Raw genomic sequence first — 20,701 nt, 5'->3', positions numbered from 1 at the left:
TGGGTACTCATATAACCTCTCTCCTAGAGTGAGATACTGTCCAAGAGAAAGTGGCCCCTAACTGTTCAGATTCTCTCCAGAAAGATAGTCCAGGGCTCTTTTCACTAGAATCCTTAACTCCACATGATTTTTCTTCAGATTATACACATCCCACATTAATAAAAGATCAAACCACGGTTGCAAACAAGGTACAGAGCATCAGCTTATGTAACTCCAACCTACAAACAGTTCCAAAAGTGGGACATTCTTTGGTGCATAGAAATAAGATTAATACCTTGTTGGGTTCCTTGGATTTAAACGGCCAATAGTAGTGTGGTCTTAGAGCACCTTTTAAATAGTCCGTCAGATAATTCTGAGAGAAACTACTAACTGCTCTAAGATTTGAAATTTAAAAATAAAGAGGATATTAAAAAAACAACATGCCTTACATTTGACTTATTATCACTGGGAACAGAAATTACCCAAAATCGGCCTTGAGGCCTTCTTGACCTCCTATGCAACCCTCCTTCAGAAACAAATGTTAAAAAGACCTAGACAGGTGTCTCAACGTCTTCCCAACATTAGCAAGCACTCTTTAAGAGAGTGAAAGAAACTCAAGTAGGCACCATCCATATCAAAGTATCAACAGTAGTATTTTGTAGATATTCTAACCAATATATTAACTCTTCCTCTTAATGTCATTTAAAATGTAGCAAAATTAGACAACAGTATTTTATATAGGCTATGGGTAAATAGCTATCTTAAAGACAAGTATCTGTTATTTTAAGATGACCTGAAAACTTGTGTCCTATATTAACAGTCTCATGGGATTTTTTTAATGGTTTGCTGGCAAATCATCAAAATTCAATGGTGAATAATTTTTTTTATAACTGTTAATTTTCCCCAATAATGAAACTTTTATTTCATGTAAAGTAACAGGATAATTTCTTAAGGAGGAAAAGCTTAGTTGGAACAGTTACTTCTTTCACAGTTAGTTGCTTTTGCTTCTTTTTTTTCTCCCTTATCTCCAGGACCATCCCAGATAAATCTGCTAAATGTCCCTCACTTTTATGGGCCTCCTGGAATGTCCTATTCTTTCTACCATCTATTGAAAGTCCATCTCTCTCCATGTTTCTTTGCAGACAAATCAGATACTGAATTTTTTTTTATCCAACTAAATACAGAGAACTTCCCAAGATTGCCCCGTCTCAATCTAAAAAGGCAAGAAACCACATCTATGCAATTTTTCTTAGGACAGTGTCCAGCACAACAGAATAGAACTCAATAAAGGCTATTTCATTGTGGTAGGGCATTCACAGTAGTTTGACATAGATGCAGTACTTTTATTATAGTTCTAATTATTGTTAACTGGCATAGCGGTTAGAGTTTTAGACTTGGTAGACAAGGTTCAAATCCTGCCACCAAGAGATAAAAGCTGTGTTACCCTGGGCAAGTCATGCAATTCCCCTGTGACTCAGTTTCCCTATCTATAAAATGTGGGGGTTATACCCGATTTCTTCAGTCTCTTCCAGCTCGAGACATAAGTTAGAAAAAAAGGAAGCAACAAAAAGCTAAATAATTCTCTAAAATTAAATTACAGTAACATCAAACTAAACACAAAATACTGCAAAAGTTTATTTTATATAAACATAAGAAACAGATTTATCATATCCATAACCAAATCTCTTTTTAATTTTCTGAATGGCAAGTACACCATAAAATCTTCACGGTCTGACTGAGCACGCTTATGCACACTGTAAATTTCTACTTTTGCCTTCTAGGCTAGGAGTCTAATGTAATGAAGGAACACTTCAGAATTGAAGAATTTAGGAGGCTACTCAATCATCTTTCTTCAGAATTAATCCTCAGAAGAATGATAATCATCTTCATCCCTCACTTCTCTGTACTTCACTGATGCATCACCTTCAGGATTATAGCTCTGCATTTTAACATTCAGTCTTTCAGCCAGTTTTTGTGCAGCAAGCTTGGCTTGAATTTCCTTTAAAAGAAAAAATTGACATGAAACTTTTGTATTTTTCCTCACACAATATTTTTACTCCTTCAAAAATTCTATTGAGCATATACATAGCCCTTTTCACAAAAACATCCCTATACTTTGTCATTTAACTAATTTCATAAGTCATAGTATCTCAGAGTGTCCCACCCAATGCAGAAATACTCTCCAATTCAACTCACGTTTATTGAGCAATCTCTATGTTGCAGGCACTACACTAGGCACTGCAGAAACAAAGCCAACCACGAAGATAGTTCCTGCCCTGAAGACAAAATTTGTCTTCTACTGGAGGGGAAAAAACATCCCCAATAGATGGCATTTAAGCCCTGCTGTCTGAACAATTCTAGTGATGGGCTCACCATCTCATAATGTAGCCCCTGTTATCATAAAGCTGTACTGATTGGATCCACTAATAAATGTGTACCCTCTCACCTCACTGGGCACTCATAGCTGCCTTTCCACCTACAAGCCTGATGAACAGAAATGAACCAGCCTCCATGAGAACTGCAACCATGCTACGCTGGCCCTTACTGACTTCTATTAGCAATCAACAATATGTGGAAATAAATCAAATCTCAGCAAGAATCGGATAACTGGATTTGGGACTTGGAGAGTAATAAATATTGATGGACTTTTAAAGAAGTATACTGGTCAGCAACTTTTGTTATTAAAACACCAATATTACTCTAAGTGCTGTATTGATTCTCCTACAGACAGAAGTTTCTACACGAAAACCCAGCTCTAAGAGTGTCAAATGCCACAATGAAAACAAACAGACCAACACAGACACGGCTGCGTGTACAGGTGCCTGTTCAGAAAGTCTGTCTTTATAAACCTTCCATCTTGCCAATCTGATTACATCCACCCAAGGATTACGTTACCACCTGCTAGTGCCTAGTGGACGAATTCATTTCTGCTTTCACACTCATGCTATCCCCTGTCACTTGGATCTCTCTCTCTGCCCAACACCCAGCTCCCCACATATTAAAGGAGACTCAAACTGGTAGCTAACAATACTGTAATGAGTGGCTAAAAATACTGTAATAAATTCCCATTTGAGGCGGTTCATTTAACTTTTAAAAAAATTTTTTTTCAAAAGCAGAACTCTCAACATGGCAGATGAAAAACAGTAAAGCAAAACAAGCTATCACAGGCATCCACTGGAAGCTAGACAATTTAGAGAACATGGTTCTTTAGTTCCACAGGTACAGGCAGGAAATTATTTAAAGTATTTGAAGAAAAACAGCTTTTTTTTTTTTAAAGGCACAGACCTTGAAAATGCCATTGCATATAATCAAGTAATATTACACAACTGCTAATGGAACAGCCAGTGTTAATGGCAACATCCCTGTCCATTAATTGACCTAACTGGAAATAAGCTGCTACCATGATGTACTATACTGGAAGTTAGAAAGGGTCTGTTTGCCTGGTAGCTTAAATAATCTATGACTCTTTCCCAACCTCCATCCTTCTTTGCAAACTTGAATATTTTATCAACACCGTAGTTTCTTCCCATTTTTCAAGCTTATCCATGAAATGGCGTGTGTTAAAGACTTTTATGTATTGTACATACAAACTAAATAAAAATGGCTGACTGCAGTCAAAAGCAGTATACTCCTCATAGAGACTTCAAGATTCCACTTTTAAACATCCTCAATTAGGCATCCAAATTAGCAAACAAAAACAATGTTCTTAATACCTCATAATTCTGTTTTTGCTGCTTCTGAATTACTAAAGATTCTTCCATAGACAGCAACTGTGTAGGCATGTGGTGAAGGGGTGGCAGCCGAGCTGCTGTGATGTCATCTAAGTGCTGCTTCTCCCTGCGCCTCCTTTCTTCCACTGAAACTGGAGACCCTTTTCTCTGTGGCGAATGACTAGGTGAGTCATGAGATTCTGAAGGTAACCTAAAGCGGAAAAATGACAATATTGGAAGTGCACAAGTTATAAGACCTATTTAGGCTATGTTTTAGAGGGATCTTATTTTAAACATTAACAAAGAATTTATTCAAAAATTAGGATATTTTCCTCTTGGAAGTAGAAAATTTTCTAAAAATGGCTACAGAAAATGAATTACATAGTACAGTAATTTGCATAATTTCCCCTCTTTCCACCTGATACTTTGCAGAAATTTTGCAAGCATTTTATTCATCTTTGAAACCCTCATCTCCACCTACTAAAACAAGGTAACTGGTGAAAGTGAATTAGAATTTAGAGCTAACATTTTTTTTCCTTCCTGCATTAATTCCTCCCACTACTGAAAAATGGGGGTGCTGGTGAGGGCTTTGGAGAAAAAGACTGGTTTAAACAAGGCAACCAGATCATCATGAGCCGTTCAGAGAAATAGAGGGAGTGAAAGATTTTTCTAGTAAATCAAGCAGCATTTATACTCGGAATTTCCTTGGAAGCTTAAAGCCTTGAGACTTAAGCATCTTTCATCTCAGAGAAACAGGCAGCTGCTGCAGCCCTTTCTCCTCAACAGAATGCTCCTTTCTCCCATTTCTTCAACGTGGGCATGCCTCAAGGCTCAACTCGGGGCCCTTTGCTCTGCGTGCTTGACTTTCTCTTCCTCAGTGATTTCATGTACTCTCATGGCTTTAACAAAGGCTTTTTCATTTCGTTCCCCACGCTTCATGACTTTGCCGATAACATTCCCAGTCCTGATGTCTCTTCAGACTCCAGTCCCAAATCTTCAATTTTCTGCTATCTCCAATTAGCTGTCCTCCTCTCTCTTCTCAACATGTCTACAACCAAATTCATCGGACCTTCCCCAAGGCAGCTCTTTCTCTTCCGGACCCCTCTGTGACTGGGATAAGCACTCCTGCAGACCCTGAAATGGCCCGCTATCTTAGGATGGGTGGGAATACGAGATCACATTTACTGTAATGTTCAAAGGACAAAAGTGGTTGGGAAGAAAGAGGATGAATTTGGTTTTAGATATGATTTTTTAGGGTTAGGCCTTCTACTCTCTGACCCCTTCCTCATTCTTATCTCAATTTCTGATAGTTCCTTCCATCTTAGCCAAAATGGTCTACTCAACACTCAGTGTTTCCTGAACATGCCCAACACATTCCAAGCTTTACTTACTCATGGTTTTCTTCTGAATGAGCCCCTTTCTCTGCTTTCCACTTATCTAAATTCTCCAAGGCCCAGAATAAGTATCACCTTTATGAAGTCCTCTTCAGCCATCACTAGCCCTTCAGGATAGCTCTTCCTGAATTCCTGTAGAACTTATAACCTGTTATTCATTTAGCACTTTCCATCCACTGCCTTGTATCACTACTTTATGTAAAAGCCTTAGCTCCTCAACTAACCTGTAAAGTCTTTAGAAGCAAGTACTATATTAATGGGGAGTCAGGTAGCACAGTGGATAGAGTAACAAGGCCTAGAGTCAGGAAGACTCATCTTCCTAAGTTCAAATCTGGCCTCAGAGAGTGATTAGCTGTGTGATCCTGAGCAAGTCACTTAACCCTGTTTGTCTCAGTTTTCTCATCTGTAAAACTGAGCTGGAGAAGGAAAAGGCAAACTACTCCAGTATTTTTGCCAAGAAAATCCCAAATGTAGTCATGAAGAGTCAGACACGGCTGAAACGACTGAACAAAAACTATCTTACGCTTCTCTTTGTCTCCCCAGGGTTTGGGACAGAGTCCTACAGACAATAAGCAATCTATGCTTGCAATGATGTTGTTGGATATAGTCAGACTATTACCTTTCAATAGAATATATAGGTATTAAGTTCTTTATTTGTCTTCAGATTTTCTCCCACCACAAGTTGTAATTATAGACAAGTTTCTGAGTCTCTGTTTCCTAATCTACAAAATAGGGATAATACAGAACTCCTTATTTCACAAGATGTTGTGAAGATCAAACGTAAGCCACCATCATCATTATACTTTGGATTTTTTCTCTGTCCTTATTATAATTTGTATTACAGTTAATTGTGTACATGTCTTATCTACCCACTAAACTGTTAGCTCAAGAGAAGAATTGTCTTTTCAAACTATTGCTATTCTAAGTACAAAGCATTGTGCATTTACTAAGTATCATGCGCTTAATAATTTTTCAAGCCTAAGTTGGTCCTCTAAAACCTAAGTAAAAGGTAAACTTAATAAATGTTTATGGAATTGAATTATATCTAATTCATATGATAAACCAATAAGACCTAGCATAACTCATAAACACTGAAGTACTAAAAATGTGAACTATTATTATTCCACATACAAAATATTTAAATCTCAAAAGAATTTTGTGACAGCAATAACCTATTCTAGAAGAATGATTCCACTGGCAAGAATGCCATATTGGCAATTGTGTTGGGGAAGATATGTTGGGATGGGCCAATGCTTTACATTCTGCCTTGAAAAAGCTATCTACAGAGAGGGCGGGGAAAACAAATCTGGCCCTCAGTTTAACTGCATCTCATCCTGGCAACTACATTAAGATCAGCACAGCCTAGAGAGTAATTTCCCCTTCCAGGAAATCAAATGGCTATTTTATTCAAAGCTGACTGTGGAGGTTAGATAAAGTGGCTGAAGAGCTGTGTTAACACACTTCTTCCTAAAAGGTTCTTCAAATCTGTAAATTATACAGTTATACCAAGACACTGGTATATGATGAAAATCACAGGGACCAGTAACATACAGACCCAGCTAATAAGATGAGCAATATTTCTAAAATTCCAAAGCTTTAAAAAAAAGATTCTAAAGTTCCAAAATTTAAGCTATTGTTTAAAACCCATGTTAGACTTTTGGAACAACCTTTCTATTTCTAAAATCTAAGCCACTCTTCCACATATATATGTCTTCAAGAATTAAAAAAAAAAAAGCTTCCAAAATAAGTTACGAAGTTTGAAAACAAAGAATCTAATTTTCAGTTCAGAAAATATAATTGATATTTCAAAAGGAAGTAATATTTGAAGATAACTGTTTATGATACCTACATAACCCAAATGAATTGACAGGCCATGACCAAAACAGTATTTTTAACACTCACCTTTGAACTAGGGTCTCTCAACCTTTAAGGGAGGCTGTGAATGCTCCCCCTTCCCTTCTCTACAACTGCCCTACTTTTGATGCCCCTGGAAGCTTATGAGCACTGAAATGGGAGCTTGCAACAGTGTACTGTTAGTCTTCAATGCCTTTGGAAACACTATCAAATTTGACTTTCAAATACAAGACTCAAGTGGAATATGAACAGGTAAAAAGGAAAGAGAAATCACAGGAGACTTATTAAGGTTGAACTGTTTACATTCCTGCATGGAATGATGATATTTGTAACTCATGAGACCTTTGTCAGTATTAGGGTAGTTGGAGGGAAAAAATTATATGTATGTATGTATGGATAGATAGATAGACAGATAGATAGAGGGCACAGGGTGAGTTGAAGATGAAGGGGGTTATATCTGGAAAATAAAATTAAGGGGTAAGAGAGGATTATACTAGGAGAAGGAGAAAGGGAGAGGTAGAATGGGGTAAATTATCTCACACAAAAAACCAGAAAAGAAAAGGCTCCTACAGTGGAGGGGAAATGAGGGAAGGTGAGAGGGAATAAGTGAATCTTATTCTCATAGGATTTGACTTAAGGATGGAATAACATACACACTCAATTGGGTATGGAAATCTGTCTTACCCTATAGGAAAACAGGGGGGGAAGGGGACAAGAGAATAGGGGGGGAATGGGACAAGAGAGTAGGGGGATGATAGAGAGGAGGGCAGATTGGGAAAGGGGATAATCAGACGCAAATTCTTCTGAGGAGGGACAGGGTCAAAAGAAAGAATAGATAGGAGGGCAGGATAGGATTAAGGGAAATAGACTTAGTTTTTCACAGCACGTCTACTATGGAAGTGTTTTGCATAACTGCACGTGTATAACCTATATTGAGTTGCTTGCCTTTTCAATGAGGGTGGGTGGGGAGGGAGGAAGGGAGAAAATTTGGAACCCAGTTTTAAAAACACATGTTTAAAAAAAATGTTTTCACATGAAACGGGAAATAAGAAACACAGGAAATGGGGTACAGAAATCTATCCTGCCCTACAGGAAAACAGAAGGGGAAGGGGATAAGAGAAGGGGGGAAGAGGTAGAAGGGAAGGCAGACCAGGGGAAGGGGTATTCAGAATGCATGCCATCTTGGGATGGGGGGAGGGTCGAGATGGGGTGAAAATTTGGAACTCAAAATCTTGTGGAAGTGAATGTTGAAAACTAAAAATAAATAAATAAATTTACTAATGGTAAAAAAAAAAAAAAAGAAGTCTGATCTAGGCCAATCAGATTAAGTTTCCAAAGGGAAGGGTTCCCCTTCACTTCTGTGTGTCCCTCCCTAAATCACCTGGCACAGCATTTTGCATACTTGAAGGCATTCAAAATTCATTGGCTAATAAATCAAAAAAATAGTGAATATGATTGTCTGTCTGCCAAAAACCAGCTCTGGAAAAGAGCTTAGGCTAGTAAAATCCTTTTTGATAAAAATCATACAACTCAAAATATAAATTCAATTGCACAAATACTTCAGTTCTACCATGCTTGAGTGTTTTCCACATGGGGGTGCTATTGTGTTTCCTATGAGGCGATTCAGAGAGGAATAAACAAAAACCTGCCTTCAAGGAGTTTCCAGTCTAATAGAGGAGCCAAGACAAGAGCACAAATCATCAATATAAATGAAAATATAAGCACACAAGAGAAGTGTAACTATGTGCTCTGAAATAATCCTTCTGGACTGCAGAGCTAGTGGGGGATGCTGGGTGAAGAATGGGAAGCACTGCAATAGGAAGAGAAAAGGATGCATTCTAAGTTATGGGATGCTAAGAACAAAGGCACAAAGCATAAAGGGCAAAATGAATTTGATGAACAGGGAATAACACAGTTTAGCAGGGGCAAAGAGTACTTTAAAAGAAGTGGCATGAGTTAAAACTAGAAAGAAAGCTTGGGAGGCAGAGCCAAGATGGTGGAGAAAAGCCAGGAAGTTGCCTGAGCTCTCCCAAGTTTCCCTTGTTAAATCAAGTCTCTAAACGGATTCGGGAGCAACAGAACCTTCAAAAAGATGGAGTTAAATTAATTTTCCAGCTTAAAATAACTTAGAAGGACTTCAGGAAAGGTCTGTCTCACTTGGGTAAAAGGGGAACACAGCCCAGTGCAGCAGTGTCTGGGCAAGCGAGCAATAAGCTCTTAGCCACAGCCCAGATCAACAATTGAGGCCCCTCAGTCTTATCTCAGCAGGGCAGTGGCACAGCAGGCCATCTGTGAGGTCTCCAGTGCAGAAGGTAAATTGCCAGTCCGGGAACCCCCGGCACAATAGGTGCTACTAGGCTGGGCCACCCCAGCACAGTGGGCAAGCCTCCAGCACCTAAGGCTCTGGCACAGAAAGCCAGTGACCAGGTCCCTGGCCCCCAGCACAAGAAGCTTGGGACAGTGCCCTCCTTTGCCCCAGGAGCAAAGCTCACTTTTAAAAGTCACAAAATAGGTTTTAAAATGAATAAACAGAAAAGAGCCCTGACCATAAAAAGCTCTTATGGCAACAGGGAAGATCAAAGCAAAACTCAGAAGAGGACAGGACTGTCAAAATGCCTACATGAAAAGCCTCAAAGGGGAAGATGAATTGGCCTCAAGACCAAAAAGCCTTCTTGGAAGAGCTCAAAAAGGATTTTAAAAATCAAATAAGAGAGGTAAGAGAAAAACTGTGAAAAGAAATGAGAGTTACACAAGAGAGAGTCAATAGCTTGGAAAAGAAATGACAACAATTGACTGAAGAAAATAATTCCTTAAAAAATACAATTAGCTGAATTGGGGGAAAAAATTCCAATGAAGAAAACTCCTTAAAAAGTAGAATTGGCCAAATGGAAAAGAACGTACAAAAGCTAAATGAAGAAAATAGTTCCTTGAAAATTAGAATTGGGCAAGTGGAAGCTAATGAGTCTATGAGACATCAAGAATCAGTCAAACAAAATTAAAAGAATGAAAAAATAGAAGAAAATGTAAAATGCCTCACTGGAAAAACAACTGACCTGGAATATAGATCCAGGAGAGATAATTTAAAAATTATTGAACTACCTGAAAACCCTGATCAAAAAAGGAGCCTGGACTGCATGTTTTAAGAAATTATCAAGGAAAATTGTCTTGCTATCTTAGAGCCAGAAGGTAAAATAGTAATTGAAAGAATCCATTGATCACCTCCTGAAAGAGATCCCAAAATGAAAACTCCAAAGAATATTATAGATAAATTCCAGAATTATCAGGTCAAAGAGAAAATACTGCAAACAACCAGAAAAAAACAATTCAAATATCAAGGAGCCATAGTCAGGATTATGCAGGACTTAGCAGCTTCAACATTAAAGCATCAGAGAGCTTGGAAGATAATATTCTGGAAGGAAAAGGAACTTGGATTACAACCAAGAATCAACTACCCAGCAAAATTAAGCATAGTATTTCTGTGGAAAAGATAGACATTCAATGAAATAGGAGACTTTCAAACTTTCCTGATGAAAACACCAGAGTTGAACAGAAAATTCAATCTTCAAATACAAGATTCAAGAGAAGCTTAAAAAGGTAAACAGGGGAAAAAAAAACAGTCATGTTATTCAATAACGTTTAAACTGTTTGTATTCCTACATGGGAAGATGTTACTTGTAACTCTTGAGAACTATATCTCTATTAGGGCAGTGAGAAGGAATATACATAGACAGAGAGTGTAGGTATAAGTTGACTTTGATGTGATGATATAAAAAAGACTAAATGGAGGGGAAAAAAAGGATTGTACTGGGAGAAGAGGAACAGAGGAGGCAAACTAGGCTAAATATATCACAGAGGCACAAAACACCTATTATAGTAGAGGGAAAGAAGGGAGGAGGTGAGAATTGTTTGAACCTTACTCTCATTGGATTTGGCTCAAAGAGGGAAAAATACACACTCAGTTGGATACAGAAATTTATCTTATCCTATAGGGAAGTAGGAGAGGAAAGTGGAAAGGAAAGTGGAGGAGGAAGACTGACAAAAGAGAGGGCAGAAGTAGGAGGGGAGAGAGGAAAGAAAAGGGATGGGGGCTAATAGAAGGAAGGGTAGACTGAGGGAGGCAGTGGTCAGAAGCAAAACAATGGTGAGGAGGGACAAAGTGAAAGGAGAGAGAAAAGTATAAAAAGGGGGAAAAACAAGATGGAGGAAAATACACAATTAGTAACCATAACTGTGAACATGAAGGGATGAACCCTCCCATAAAATGGAAGCGAATAGCAAACTGTATTAAAAACCATAATCCTACAATATGTTGTTTACAAGAAACACATCTGAAGCAGAGAGAAACACACAGAATAAAGGGAAAAGGCTGGAGCAGGATATATTATCCTTCAGCTGAAATAATAAAAAAAACAAAAAAACCAGGGGTAGCAATCCTGTTCTCAGACGAAGCAAAAGCAAAAATAGATCTAATTAAAAGAGATAAAGAAGGAAATTACATCTTTCTAAAAGGTACAATAGACAATGAAGTAATGTCAATACTAAACATATATGCACCAAGTGGTATAGCATCCAGATTCCTAATTAGAAGAGAAGTTAAGTAAGTCACAGGAAGAAATAAGGAGCAAAACTATATTAGTGAGGGACCACAACCTTCCACTCTCAGAACTCGAAAAATCTAAGGAGGTAAATAGAAATTTAGAAAATCTAGATGTGATACATCTCTAGAAAAAACTGAATGGGGAGAGAAAGGAATATACCTTTTTCTCAGTGGTACATGTCACCTACACAAAAACTGATCATGTTTTAGGGCATAAAAACCACACAATCAAATGCAGAAAAGCAGAAATATTAAATGCATCCTTTTCAGATCATGATACAATAAGAACTACACGATACAATAAGAACTGTAATAAAGGGCCATGGAAAAAATAGGCTAAAAACTAATTGGAAACTAAATAATCTAATCCTAAGGAATTAGTGGGTCAAACAACAAACCAGCAGCAATTAATAATTTCATCAAAGAGAATGGCAATAATGACACACCAAAATTTATGGGATGCAGCCAAAGCAGCTATTAGGGGAAATTTCATATCTCTAAATGCTTACATGAATAAAACAAAGAAAGAGCAGATCAATGAATTGAGCATGAAACTAAAAAAAGCTAGAAAAAGAACAAATTTTAAATCCCCAATTAAATAATGAATTAAAAATTCTGAAAATCAAAGGACAGATTAATAAAATGGAAAGTAAGAAAACTATTGAACTAATAAATAAAACTAAGAGCTGGTTTTATGAAAGAACCAATAAAATAGATAAACCTTTGGTTAATTTGATTAAAAAAAAAGAAAGAAAACTAAACTACCAGTGTCAAAAATGAAAAGGGTGAATTCATCATCAATGAAGAGGAAATGAAAGCAATAATTAAGAGATATTTTGCCCAATCATATGCTAATAAATCTGTCAATCTAAGTGAAATGGATGAATATTTACAAATACATAAATTGCTGGGATTAACAGAAGAGGAAATAAAATAACCCCATTTTAGAAAAAGAGACTGAACAAGCCATCAATGAACTCCCTAAGAAAAAATCTCCAGGGCCAGATGGATTTACAAGTGAATTCTACCAAACATTTATAGAGCAATTAATTCCAGTAAGATCTAAACAACTGGAAAATATTAATTACTCCTGGGGTAGGCCAAGCCAATATAATAAAAATGACAATCTTACCTAAATGAACCTACTTAATCTATACCAAACTACCAAAACAATAATTTATAGAGCCAGAAAAAGTAATAATAAAATTCATCTGAAAGAACAAAAAGTCAAAAATATCAAGGGAATCAATGAAAAAAAAATGTGAAGGAATGTGGCCTTGCCGTACCAGATCTAAATCTACATTATAGAACTATTTGGTATTGGCTAAGAAATAGAATGGTAGATCAGTGGAATGGGTTAGGTACAAAAAGACACAGTAGTAAATGACTATATAATCTACTGTTTCATAAACCCAAAGACTCCAGCTTCTGGGATAAGAACTCACTATTTAACAAAAACTGTTAGGAAAATTGGAAAATAGTATGGCAGAAACAAGGCATAGACCAACATCTCACACTGTATATCAAGATAAGGTCAAAATGGATACTTGATTTAGACATAAAGGATGACAATACCATAAGCAAATTAAGAGAGCAAGGAATCATTTACCTGTCAGATCTATGGAGAAGGGAAGAATTTACAACCAAACAAGAGATAGAAAACATTATGAAATCCAAAATGGATAATTTTGATTACATTAAATTAAAAAGTTTTTGTACAAACAAAACCAATGCAACCAAGATTAGAAGGAAAGTAGAAAGTTGGGAAACAATTTTTACAGCCAGTGTTCCTGATAAAAGCCTCATTTCTTAAATAAATAATGGAGTCAAATTTATAAGAATATAAGTCATTTCCCCATTGATAAATGGTCAAAGAATAGGAACAGGCAGTTTTCAGACAAAGAAATTAAAGCTATCTATAGTCATATGAAAAATGCTCTAAATCACTATTAGAGAAATGCAAATTAAAACAATGCTGAGGTACCACATCACATCTATCAGATTGGCTAACATGCCAAAATAGGAAAATGATAAATGTTAGAGAAGATGAGAGGAAAACTGCAACACTAATGCATTGCTGGTGGAGTTGTGAACTGATCCAACTATTCTGGAGAGCAATTTGGAACTAAGTCAAATGGCTATAAACCTGTGCATACCCTTTGATCCAGTAATACCACTACTAGGTCTGCATCCCACAGAGATCACAAAAATGGGGAAAAGGACCTACATGTACAAAAACATTTATAGCAGCTATTTTTGTGATGGCCAAGAATTCGAAATTGAAGGGATGCCCATCAATTGGGGAATGGTTGAACAAGTTGTAGTATATGAATGTAATGGAATACTATTGTGCTATAAGAAATGATGAGCAGGCAGACTTCAGAAAAACCTGGAAAGACTTAAATGAACTGATGCTTAGTGAAGTGAACAGAAACAGGAGAACATTGTACACAGAAACAGCAACATTGTTCAATGATGAACTATGATAGACTTAGTTCTCCTCAGTAATACAATGATCAAAGACAATTCCAAAAGACTCATGATGGAAAATGTTATCCACCTCCAGAGAGAGAACTATTGAGTCTAAATGCAGAATGAAGAATACTATTTTTACTTTTTTGTTTTGTTTTTCCCTTTTGTTCTGATTCCTCTTTCACAACATGACTAATATGGAAATACATTTAACATGATTGTACATATATAACCTATATCAGATTGCTTGCTGTCTTAGGGAGAGGGGAGGAGAGGGAAGGAGCAAGAAAAATTTGGAAGTCAAAATCTTATAAAAATGAATTCTGAAAACTATATTTACATGTAATTGGAAAAAATAAAATGCTATTAAGGGGGGAAAATTAAAAAAAAAGGAAACTTGGAATCAGAATGTGGTGAATGCTGGGTTAGGAAGTTTGTACTTTTTTCTATAAAGAATGTACAAATAAAGTGGGGGGAGGGATGAGATGGGGAGAAAATTTGGAACTCAAAATCTTGAGGAAGTGAATGTTGAAAACTGAAAATAAATAAATTAAAAAAAAATGAAAAGAAAAAAAAATTCTGAGATCCCCTTTGCTAGAGGTCTTCAAACAAAAGCTAGATAGCAACTTCTCAAAGATACTAAAGAGAGAACTCTTATTCAAGTATGAATCAGACTACATGGTCTCTAAGGTCCCTTCCAGACCTGAGATTCTGTGATTTTGTGAATTTAGAAAACAGAATTAATAAAACTTTTCTTCACAAAAAAAAAAAGAATGTACAAATACTAAATATTTTTGAGCAAGGAAGTGATATAATCAGCAGTACATTGAGATTACTGGCAGGGGTATGAAGGAAGAACTAGAGCAGAGGCATAAGTCAAATGTTGTAGCCCAGACGAGGGATAAACAAGGGTGTTTGAACTAAGGTGGTGGCCATGTGAATGGAGAGGGCCATGGTAAGAGAAAGCTATCACAGGAACAAAATCTGATGATGAGAATCGATTGGGTATGGGAGAGAATAAAGTTTCAAGGGTGACTGCAGCTAGGCTAATAGGTTCCATCAGCAAAAAGTGAGACAATTAGGAGTAAGATTTGAAGAGTAAAATGAATTTAGTTTAAGATGTGCTAAGCTTGTACTAAGATGTACCAGGTCGGGTGTCAGGAAGACTTATCTTTCTGAGTTCAAATCTGGCCTCAGACATTTCCTAGTTGTGTTACCCTGGGCAAGTCACTTAACCCTATTTGCCTCAGTTCCCTCTTCTACAAAATGGGCTGGAGAAGAAAATGGCAAACCACTTCAGTATCTTTGCCAAGAAAATTCCAAAATGGGGTCATAAAGAATTAGACACAACTGAAACAAATGAACAAGTTTGACGCACTGGTGGAAAATACTAGTAAAGATATCTAATAGGTAGGTGGGAATACAGGTCTGGAAACTGGGGAGAAGGTAAGCCTAGAGATGTAGAATTGGGAGTCATCCAAGTAAAGGCTGAAGTCATAAAATACATGAACAGTCTAAGGAAGAAAGAACAGGAAAGCTGAGGAGCAAGCCATAGGGAAAGTATCTATTTTTAAAGCAAAAAGAGAAAGAAGTCAAGAAAGGGAAAGGGAAGAAACTGTCAGATAAAGGAGGGCCATAAATGCAAAGAGAAGAGGTAGAGGTCAAACAGTGCCAAGTCCTGCAGAGTGTCAACAGAGATGATGAGAAATAAAAATAGGTCCTTTGGTCCAGAAATCAGTAGTCAGTGATCACAGAGATGTTTTAGTACAGTGAAATGGAAAGCAGAGAGGATTGCGAGAGATAGGGGTATATAGGTAAAGAGGAATGAGGCACATCAAGTATAGACTATTTTCTTTTAAAGGTTTGGCAATAAGTGGGGAAGAAAAAGAACAAATCTTAGTAAGTTAACTTTAAGGAAATATTTTTAAAATTACCTGTGCTTTTTTCAGCACATTCCAATAGCTCCAAACTACTCCCTAACATAAACCCCTTGCTCGAGACAGCAAATCTCACTCTCTCCTAAACATGTCATGCTCATTCCTGGCTCCAAGTCTTTGTTCATTCTCGTCTCTCCTCCCTCATACTACTCAAATCATCCCTTCTTCATCTTGATCCTGGTCAACTCAGAGCCCTGCCAGAAACCTTGCCCTGGCTACTTCAACACTGACCGCTTTCTTCCTCCCCCAAACTTCTATAGCATCTACTATCTATACATTTATTTTGTCCTTTAATACCTGCACTGTTAATGACCTGTATATTTTTACTATTAGATTATAAGCTTGTATACATCTATCCTTTTTTTTCATAAATCATCTCTACCTCCAGTGGCTAACAGTAGTTTGACTGTAGTAGGTATTAAATAAATACTTGTTGCATGAACTGGCTTTGGTACAGGCCTGCTGCTTTTTACTCATTAAAAGAATGTAAAGGCTCAGATTCCTAAAATCTAGCTACTGCTCAGATTCTTAGAATCTAGTCAATACTTGCAGACTCCTAGATTCCTCAAGAGTCTGGCAATATGGAGGATCTTTAATAAACCTTGTCTTTGGCTGAAAAAAAAAGAATGTAAAACTGAAACTGAGGGAAAAAAAATTTAAGAAATTATGAGTATCCAATTCTAGAATATAATTCAAAAATATATGAAGCTACACTGACTACTTTCAAGTCAAATTACTGGGCTTTACCAGTGGTTTTCCTGGACACTTGTACTCAGGATCAATGGATGTTGTTATCATCTCCCTAAAGCCACACCCTCCCATACTGTGGTTTCCTTCCATTAGAGTGTGAACTCCTTAAAAGCAGACACTTACATCTTTTCTAACTGTATTATTTAAAACCTTGCTTGGCACAAAGTAAGTTCTTGACAAACTCATTCACTCATTCAATCCTAAAGTCTCTTTTCAATTAATAGTTTCAAACTCCTCTTATATTATATAACCTTTTGCCAAATCTGCTAAACAAACAAATCATTTAATTACTAAATGATTTAAATTTGATCTCTTAATGTCTCACTCACAACTTGACAGAAATGCTATAGGTTTCATTAGCTAAAAAGCCAAGAACTAAAGAAAATACAAGCAACTTAGAGTCTGCATAATTCACAAATTCCACAAGGCATCTTTAAATCATAACTAGTTATAATAACTTACAATAGAAAGCACATCGGATATGGAGTCAGATGACCTATAGTCAAATTCTAGCTCTAATGGACTATTGTGAAACCACGAGTAAGTTACTTTTTTCCCCTGGTCCTGCTGCCTTATTTGTTTAAAAAAAAAAAAATAGAGGGGCAGTTAGGTGGCGCAGTGGATAGAGCACCGGCCCTGAAGTCAGGAGGACCAGAGTTCAAATCCGGCCTCAGACCAAACACTTGTCACTAACTAGCTGTGTGACCCTAACCCCAATTGCCTCAAAAAAATAAAAATAAAAAAAAATAGAGAGGGTAGAGGATACACTAAGAACTTTAGAAATTTTTTTTTCTGCAAAAGTACACACTAAAGGAGAGGGTGAGCCAAATTCTGAAACAAGCTAAAAGCTGCATGATTTAAGAAACTGGCTGAAGGCATATTATTACCCATCATAAATAAATATTGCTGATGGCTATAAAATGAAGAATTAGACTAGCAGTAAACATACCAGCAGTGAACACCCTGGAGTGACTGGGAGTTCAAGTAGTGTATATTTATATTTTATTTTAAGATATTAATTCAAGTCCCTTGCCTTGTAGGCAATGCATTGGTACCAAATAGGGTAACTAATCTAAAGCAATTTTTTAAAGATAAATTTTCTTCTAAAAAAATCAAACAATTTAAGCACATTCACCAAGTCTTTGAGCTTTCAGATTGAGCATTTACTGAGAGATGTTTCCCTACCATACTTACAGGTTAGTTTTAAATTTATTGTGGGGAGGGATTGGATTCTTTGCTCTCGTTTCCAGCACTTCCATGTAATGAGGTTTTCTGGGTGTGTTACTGTGATAACTACAAAAGTGATCCATGTTTGTGTCTTCTTCTGACTGGTTTTCATCATCACTAATTGTGATTCTTTGTAAACTATCAATAAACATGTCATCAGTGCTCCCTGAAACATCTCTTGCACGATTTAGAAAACCAAGTTGGTGGGAGGTCTCATTTGTTTGTGAGGGCAAAACCACAACAGTTTTATTGTTATTACACATCCACTTGTTGCACTGTGTGTCACCTTCTGGCTCTCTGGCTTCATCAGAACTTTTAGGAACAGGTCTTTCCATGGTAGATTCAATTCCCTGGTTTCTTGAGGCAATTTTAGATGACTTTCTTATAACTGTAAGGGAAGAATCAAGATCTGATGAAGTTTCCCTTCTCTGGTCAGGAGTCCATGGCTTATCCAGACCTAAACTAACTATTTCATGTGTTACAGTTTGCTTTGAATCAAAGTTCAATCTGTTAGTTCTTCTGAGCTCTTCATGTTTTGCAATGGCCAATTTCACTCTCTCCACAAAGTCAGAGATCTTTTTTCCTCCATCTGGCAAACTGCGAATGAATTTTCTAGGAAAAAGAAAGATAAAAATATATTATTAAAAGCTGTATTTTTAAAAAATCATGAGACAAAAAAGTGACATTATATCAAAGCACAGGAGTTAGTAAGCTGAAAGTTTAGGTAAAAGGACTAATTTCTAGCTGGCCGAGAACTAGGAGAATTAAGAATTGCTGAGGCTTCCAGTGAAAATATTGGGGGGTGGAGAAGGGAGGCACAAGATAAAGAAGGGGGCCGTCAGCCAAATAGTTAAAGTATTTTAAGCCTATCACTTTCATGCTAATTAGATTAAGGGCTCAATCTCACAAATAGTTCAGAACACCAGCTTCTGTCTAGGGAGAACAAATTACTTTTACGTCCTTTCAGTGAATATTCCCCAAGATACACACGTATTTCTCACATATACTTACATGTGTGCATGTAGAAAAAAATTCTTTGAGGAGGATTTACAGAACACCTTGCCAGAAGACCACTGCCAAATCTTGCCAGTTTTTGGTTCAATTTGTTCTTATTGTAAAATAAGAGAATTGGATTCAATTGACCTAGAAGGTCTTTTCAAACCCTAAAGCTAAGATTTCAGGCACATCAAGAAGTACTTAATCAATGCTTAATAGTAATAACAATAATAGCAGCTAACATTTAGATAGCACTATGCTAAATGCTTTAGAACTATTATCTTATTTAATCCATACAACAACTTTGAGAGATAATTATTGTTATTCAGCATTTACTTACTGTTTGGCAATCCTCTATATAAATCTCCTACGTATGTCCCCCCCTCCATTTGAATACTATCTACCACCACTCCTCAGCCCCTCCATATGAAGGCAGAGGCAAAGAAGTCGCAGTGTTTCTCTGTAACATCTGGTTTCCCACTCCCAGCATAGTCTTGCTGAGTAACAATAACTTTAAGGTTAGCAAAGTGATTTTATAAATACCATCTCACTTGATCCTCACAAAAAAACCTCTGGGAGGGGAGGTGTTATTATGATTCCCATATTAATTGAGAAAACTGAGGCACAAAGATTAAGTGATTTGCCCAAGGGTCAGCCAGCTAGCAAATATCTGAAGCTGGGTCTGAACTCAGGTCCAGTGCTCCAAACAGGAGAAGAGAAGGGAAAGGATTAATTATGTACATGCTACCAGAGCGTCTTTATTTGCATTTATATGCTACACATATATAACTGTGTACCAGGCACTATGCTAAAGACTTTACAATTTATCTCAATTGATCCTGACTACAGCCCTGTGAGGTAGGTGCTGTTATTATTCCCCATTTTACAGCAGAGGAAACTGAGGCAGACGGGTGAAGTGACTAGCCCTGGGTCACCCAGCTAGAAAGTGTCTGGGACCCATTTGAACTCAGGTCTAACGCTCCAGCCACAGCGCCCCCTCGCTGCCCATTTGGGGACTATTGGGAGTGACCCGATTTCAGGAAGGTCGGCAGAAGGGGCAGGTAGCACCGCCCTCCGGTTTCCCCGGCCAGACCCTCCCCCGTCCCGGTCCCCGCACTCACTCGTTCCGCAGAAGTTTTTCTTGGCGCCCCAGCATCTCCCGAAGCTCCCCGAGGCTCCGCTTCCGGAGGTCCTCGGCGCTCCCGGGCGGCGCCAACGACATCCTGCCGGAGAGAACGTCGGCCAGGCGGAGAGCCTGCGGCTCTCAGCTCAGCAACCCGAGCCCGCCGAAGCTACCAGTTCGAGGGCGAGCATTCGCCCTGTTCACTGGGGGACGCCATCTTACCGGAAGTCGTCATAAGATTCAATACCTGGAGAACTTTATTTGTATCGAGGGCCTGGACACGGACAGAGCCGAATCGCCTGCGAGCCCTCAGGGGGGACAAGGGAAAGGACGGGAAAGAGGAGAGTGCGCAGGCGCAATCAGATCCGCGCAGGGCTGGGAACCTGCGGCACGTGGGTGTGCTTTGAAATTGTGGCAGAGAGGAGTGTCAATGCACGTGGGCCGGATTTAGGATGGCCAAATCGCATTTAGAGCTGGAAGGAACCTTAGACATCATCATGTCCAACCTCCTCATTTTTACAGATGGAAGGAAAAAAAAACCGAACCCCAGAGAGGAAGAGTGACCATGCCTAGCCCAAAGGCACAGTCAGAGCAAGAATCCGACCCAGTCCCCATACTTCTGCACCCAGGATGCCTCGCTTCAGTATTCCTTTGCATTTCAG

General features: G+C 37.9%; 1 protein-coding gene across 1 annotated transcript; it reads right to left on the bottom strand.

The window, feature by feature from the left end:
- Nucleotides 1–1,590: 1,590 nt before the first annotated feature.
- Nucleotides 1,591–20,271, bottom strand: POLR2M (RNA polymerase II subunit M). Its single transcript, XM_027840800.1, has 4 exons — nt 20,038–20,271; nt 17,888–18,532; nt 3,693–3,900; nt 1,591–1,978 (listed from the first exon to the last, which is right to left on the bottom strand). The coding sequence occupies exons 1-4, from the start codon at nt 20,136–20,138 to the stop codon at nt 1,838–1,840; spliced, it is 1,095 nt and encodes a 364-aa protein (XP_027696601.1). The 5' UTR covers nt 20,139–20,271; the 3' UTR covers nt 1,591–1,837.
- Between the last annotated feature and the right edge of the window lie 430 nt (nt 20,272–20,701).

The sequence above is a fragment of the Vombatus ursinus genome, unplaced genomic scaffold, assembly GCF_900497805.2.
Source record: "Vombatus ursinus unplaced genomic scaffold, bare-nosed wombat genome assembly UNPS02014848.1, whole genome shotgun sequence".
Lineage (NCBI taxonomy): Eukaryota > Metazoa > Chordata > Mammalia > Diprotodontia > Vombatidae > Vombatus > Vombatus ursinus.
This window is presented reverse-complemented; position numbering and strand designations above follow the sequence as displayed.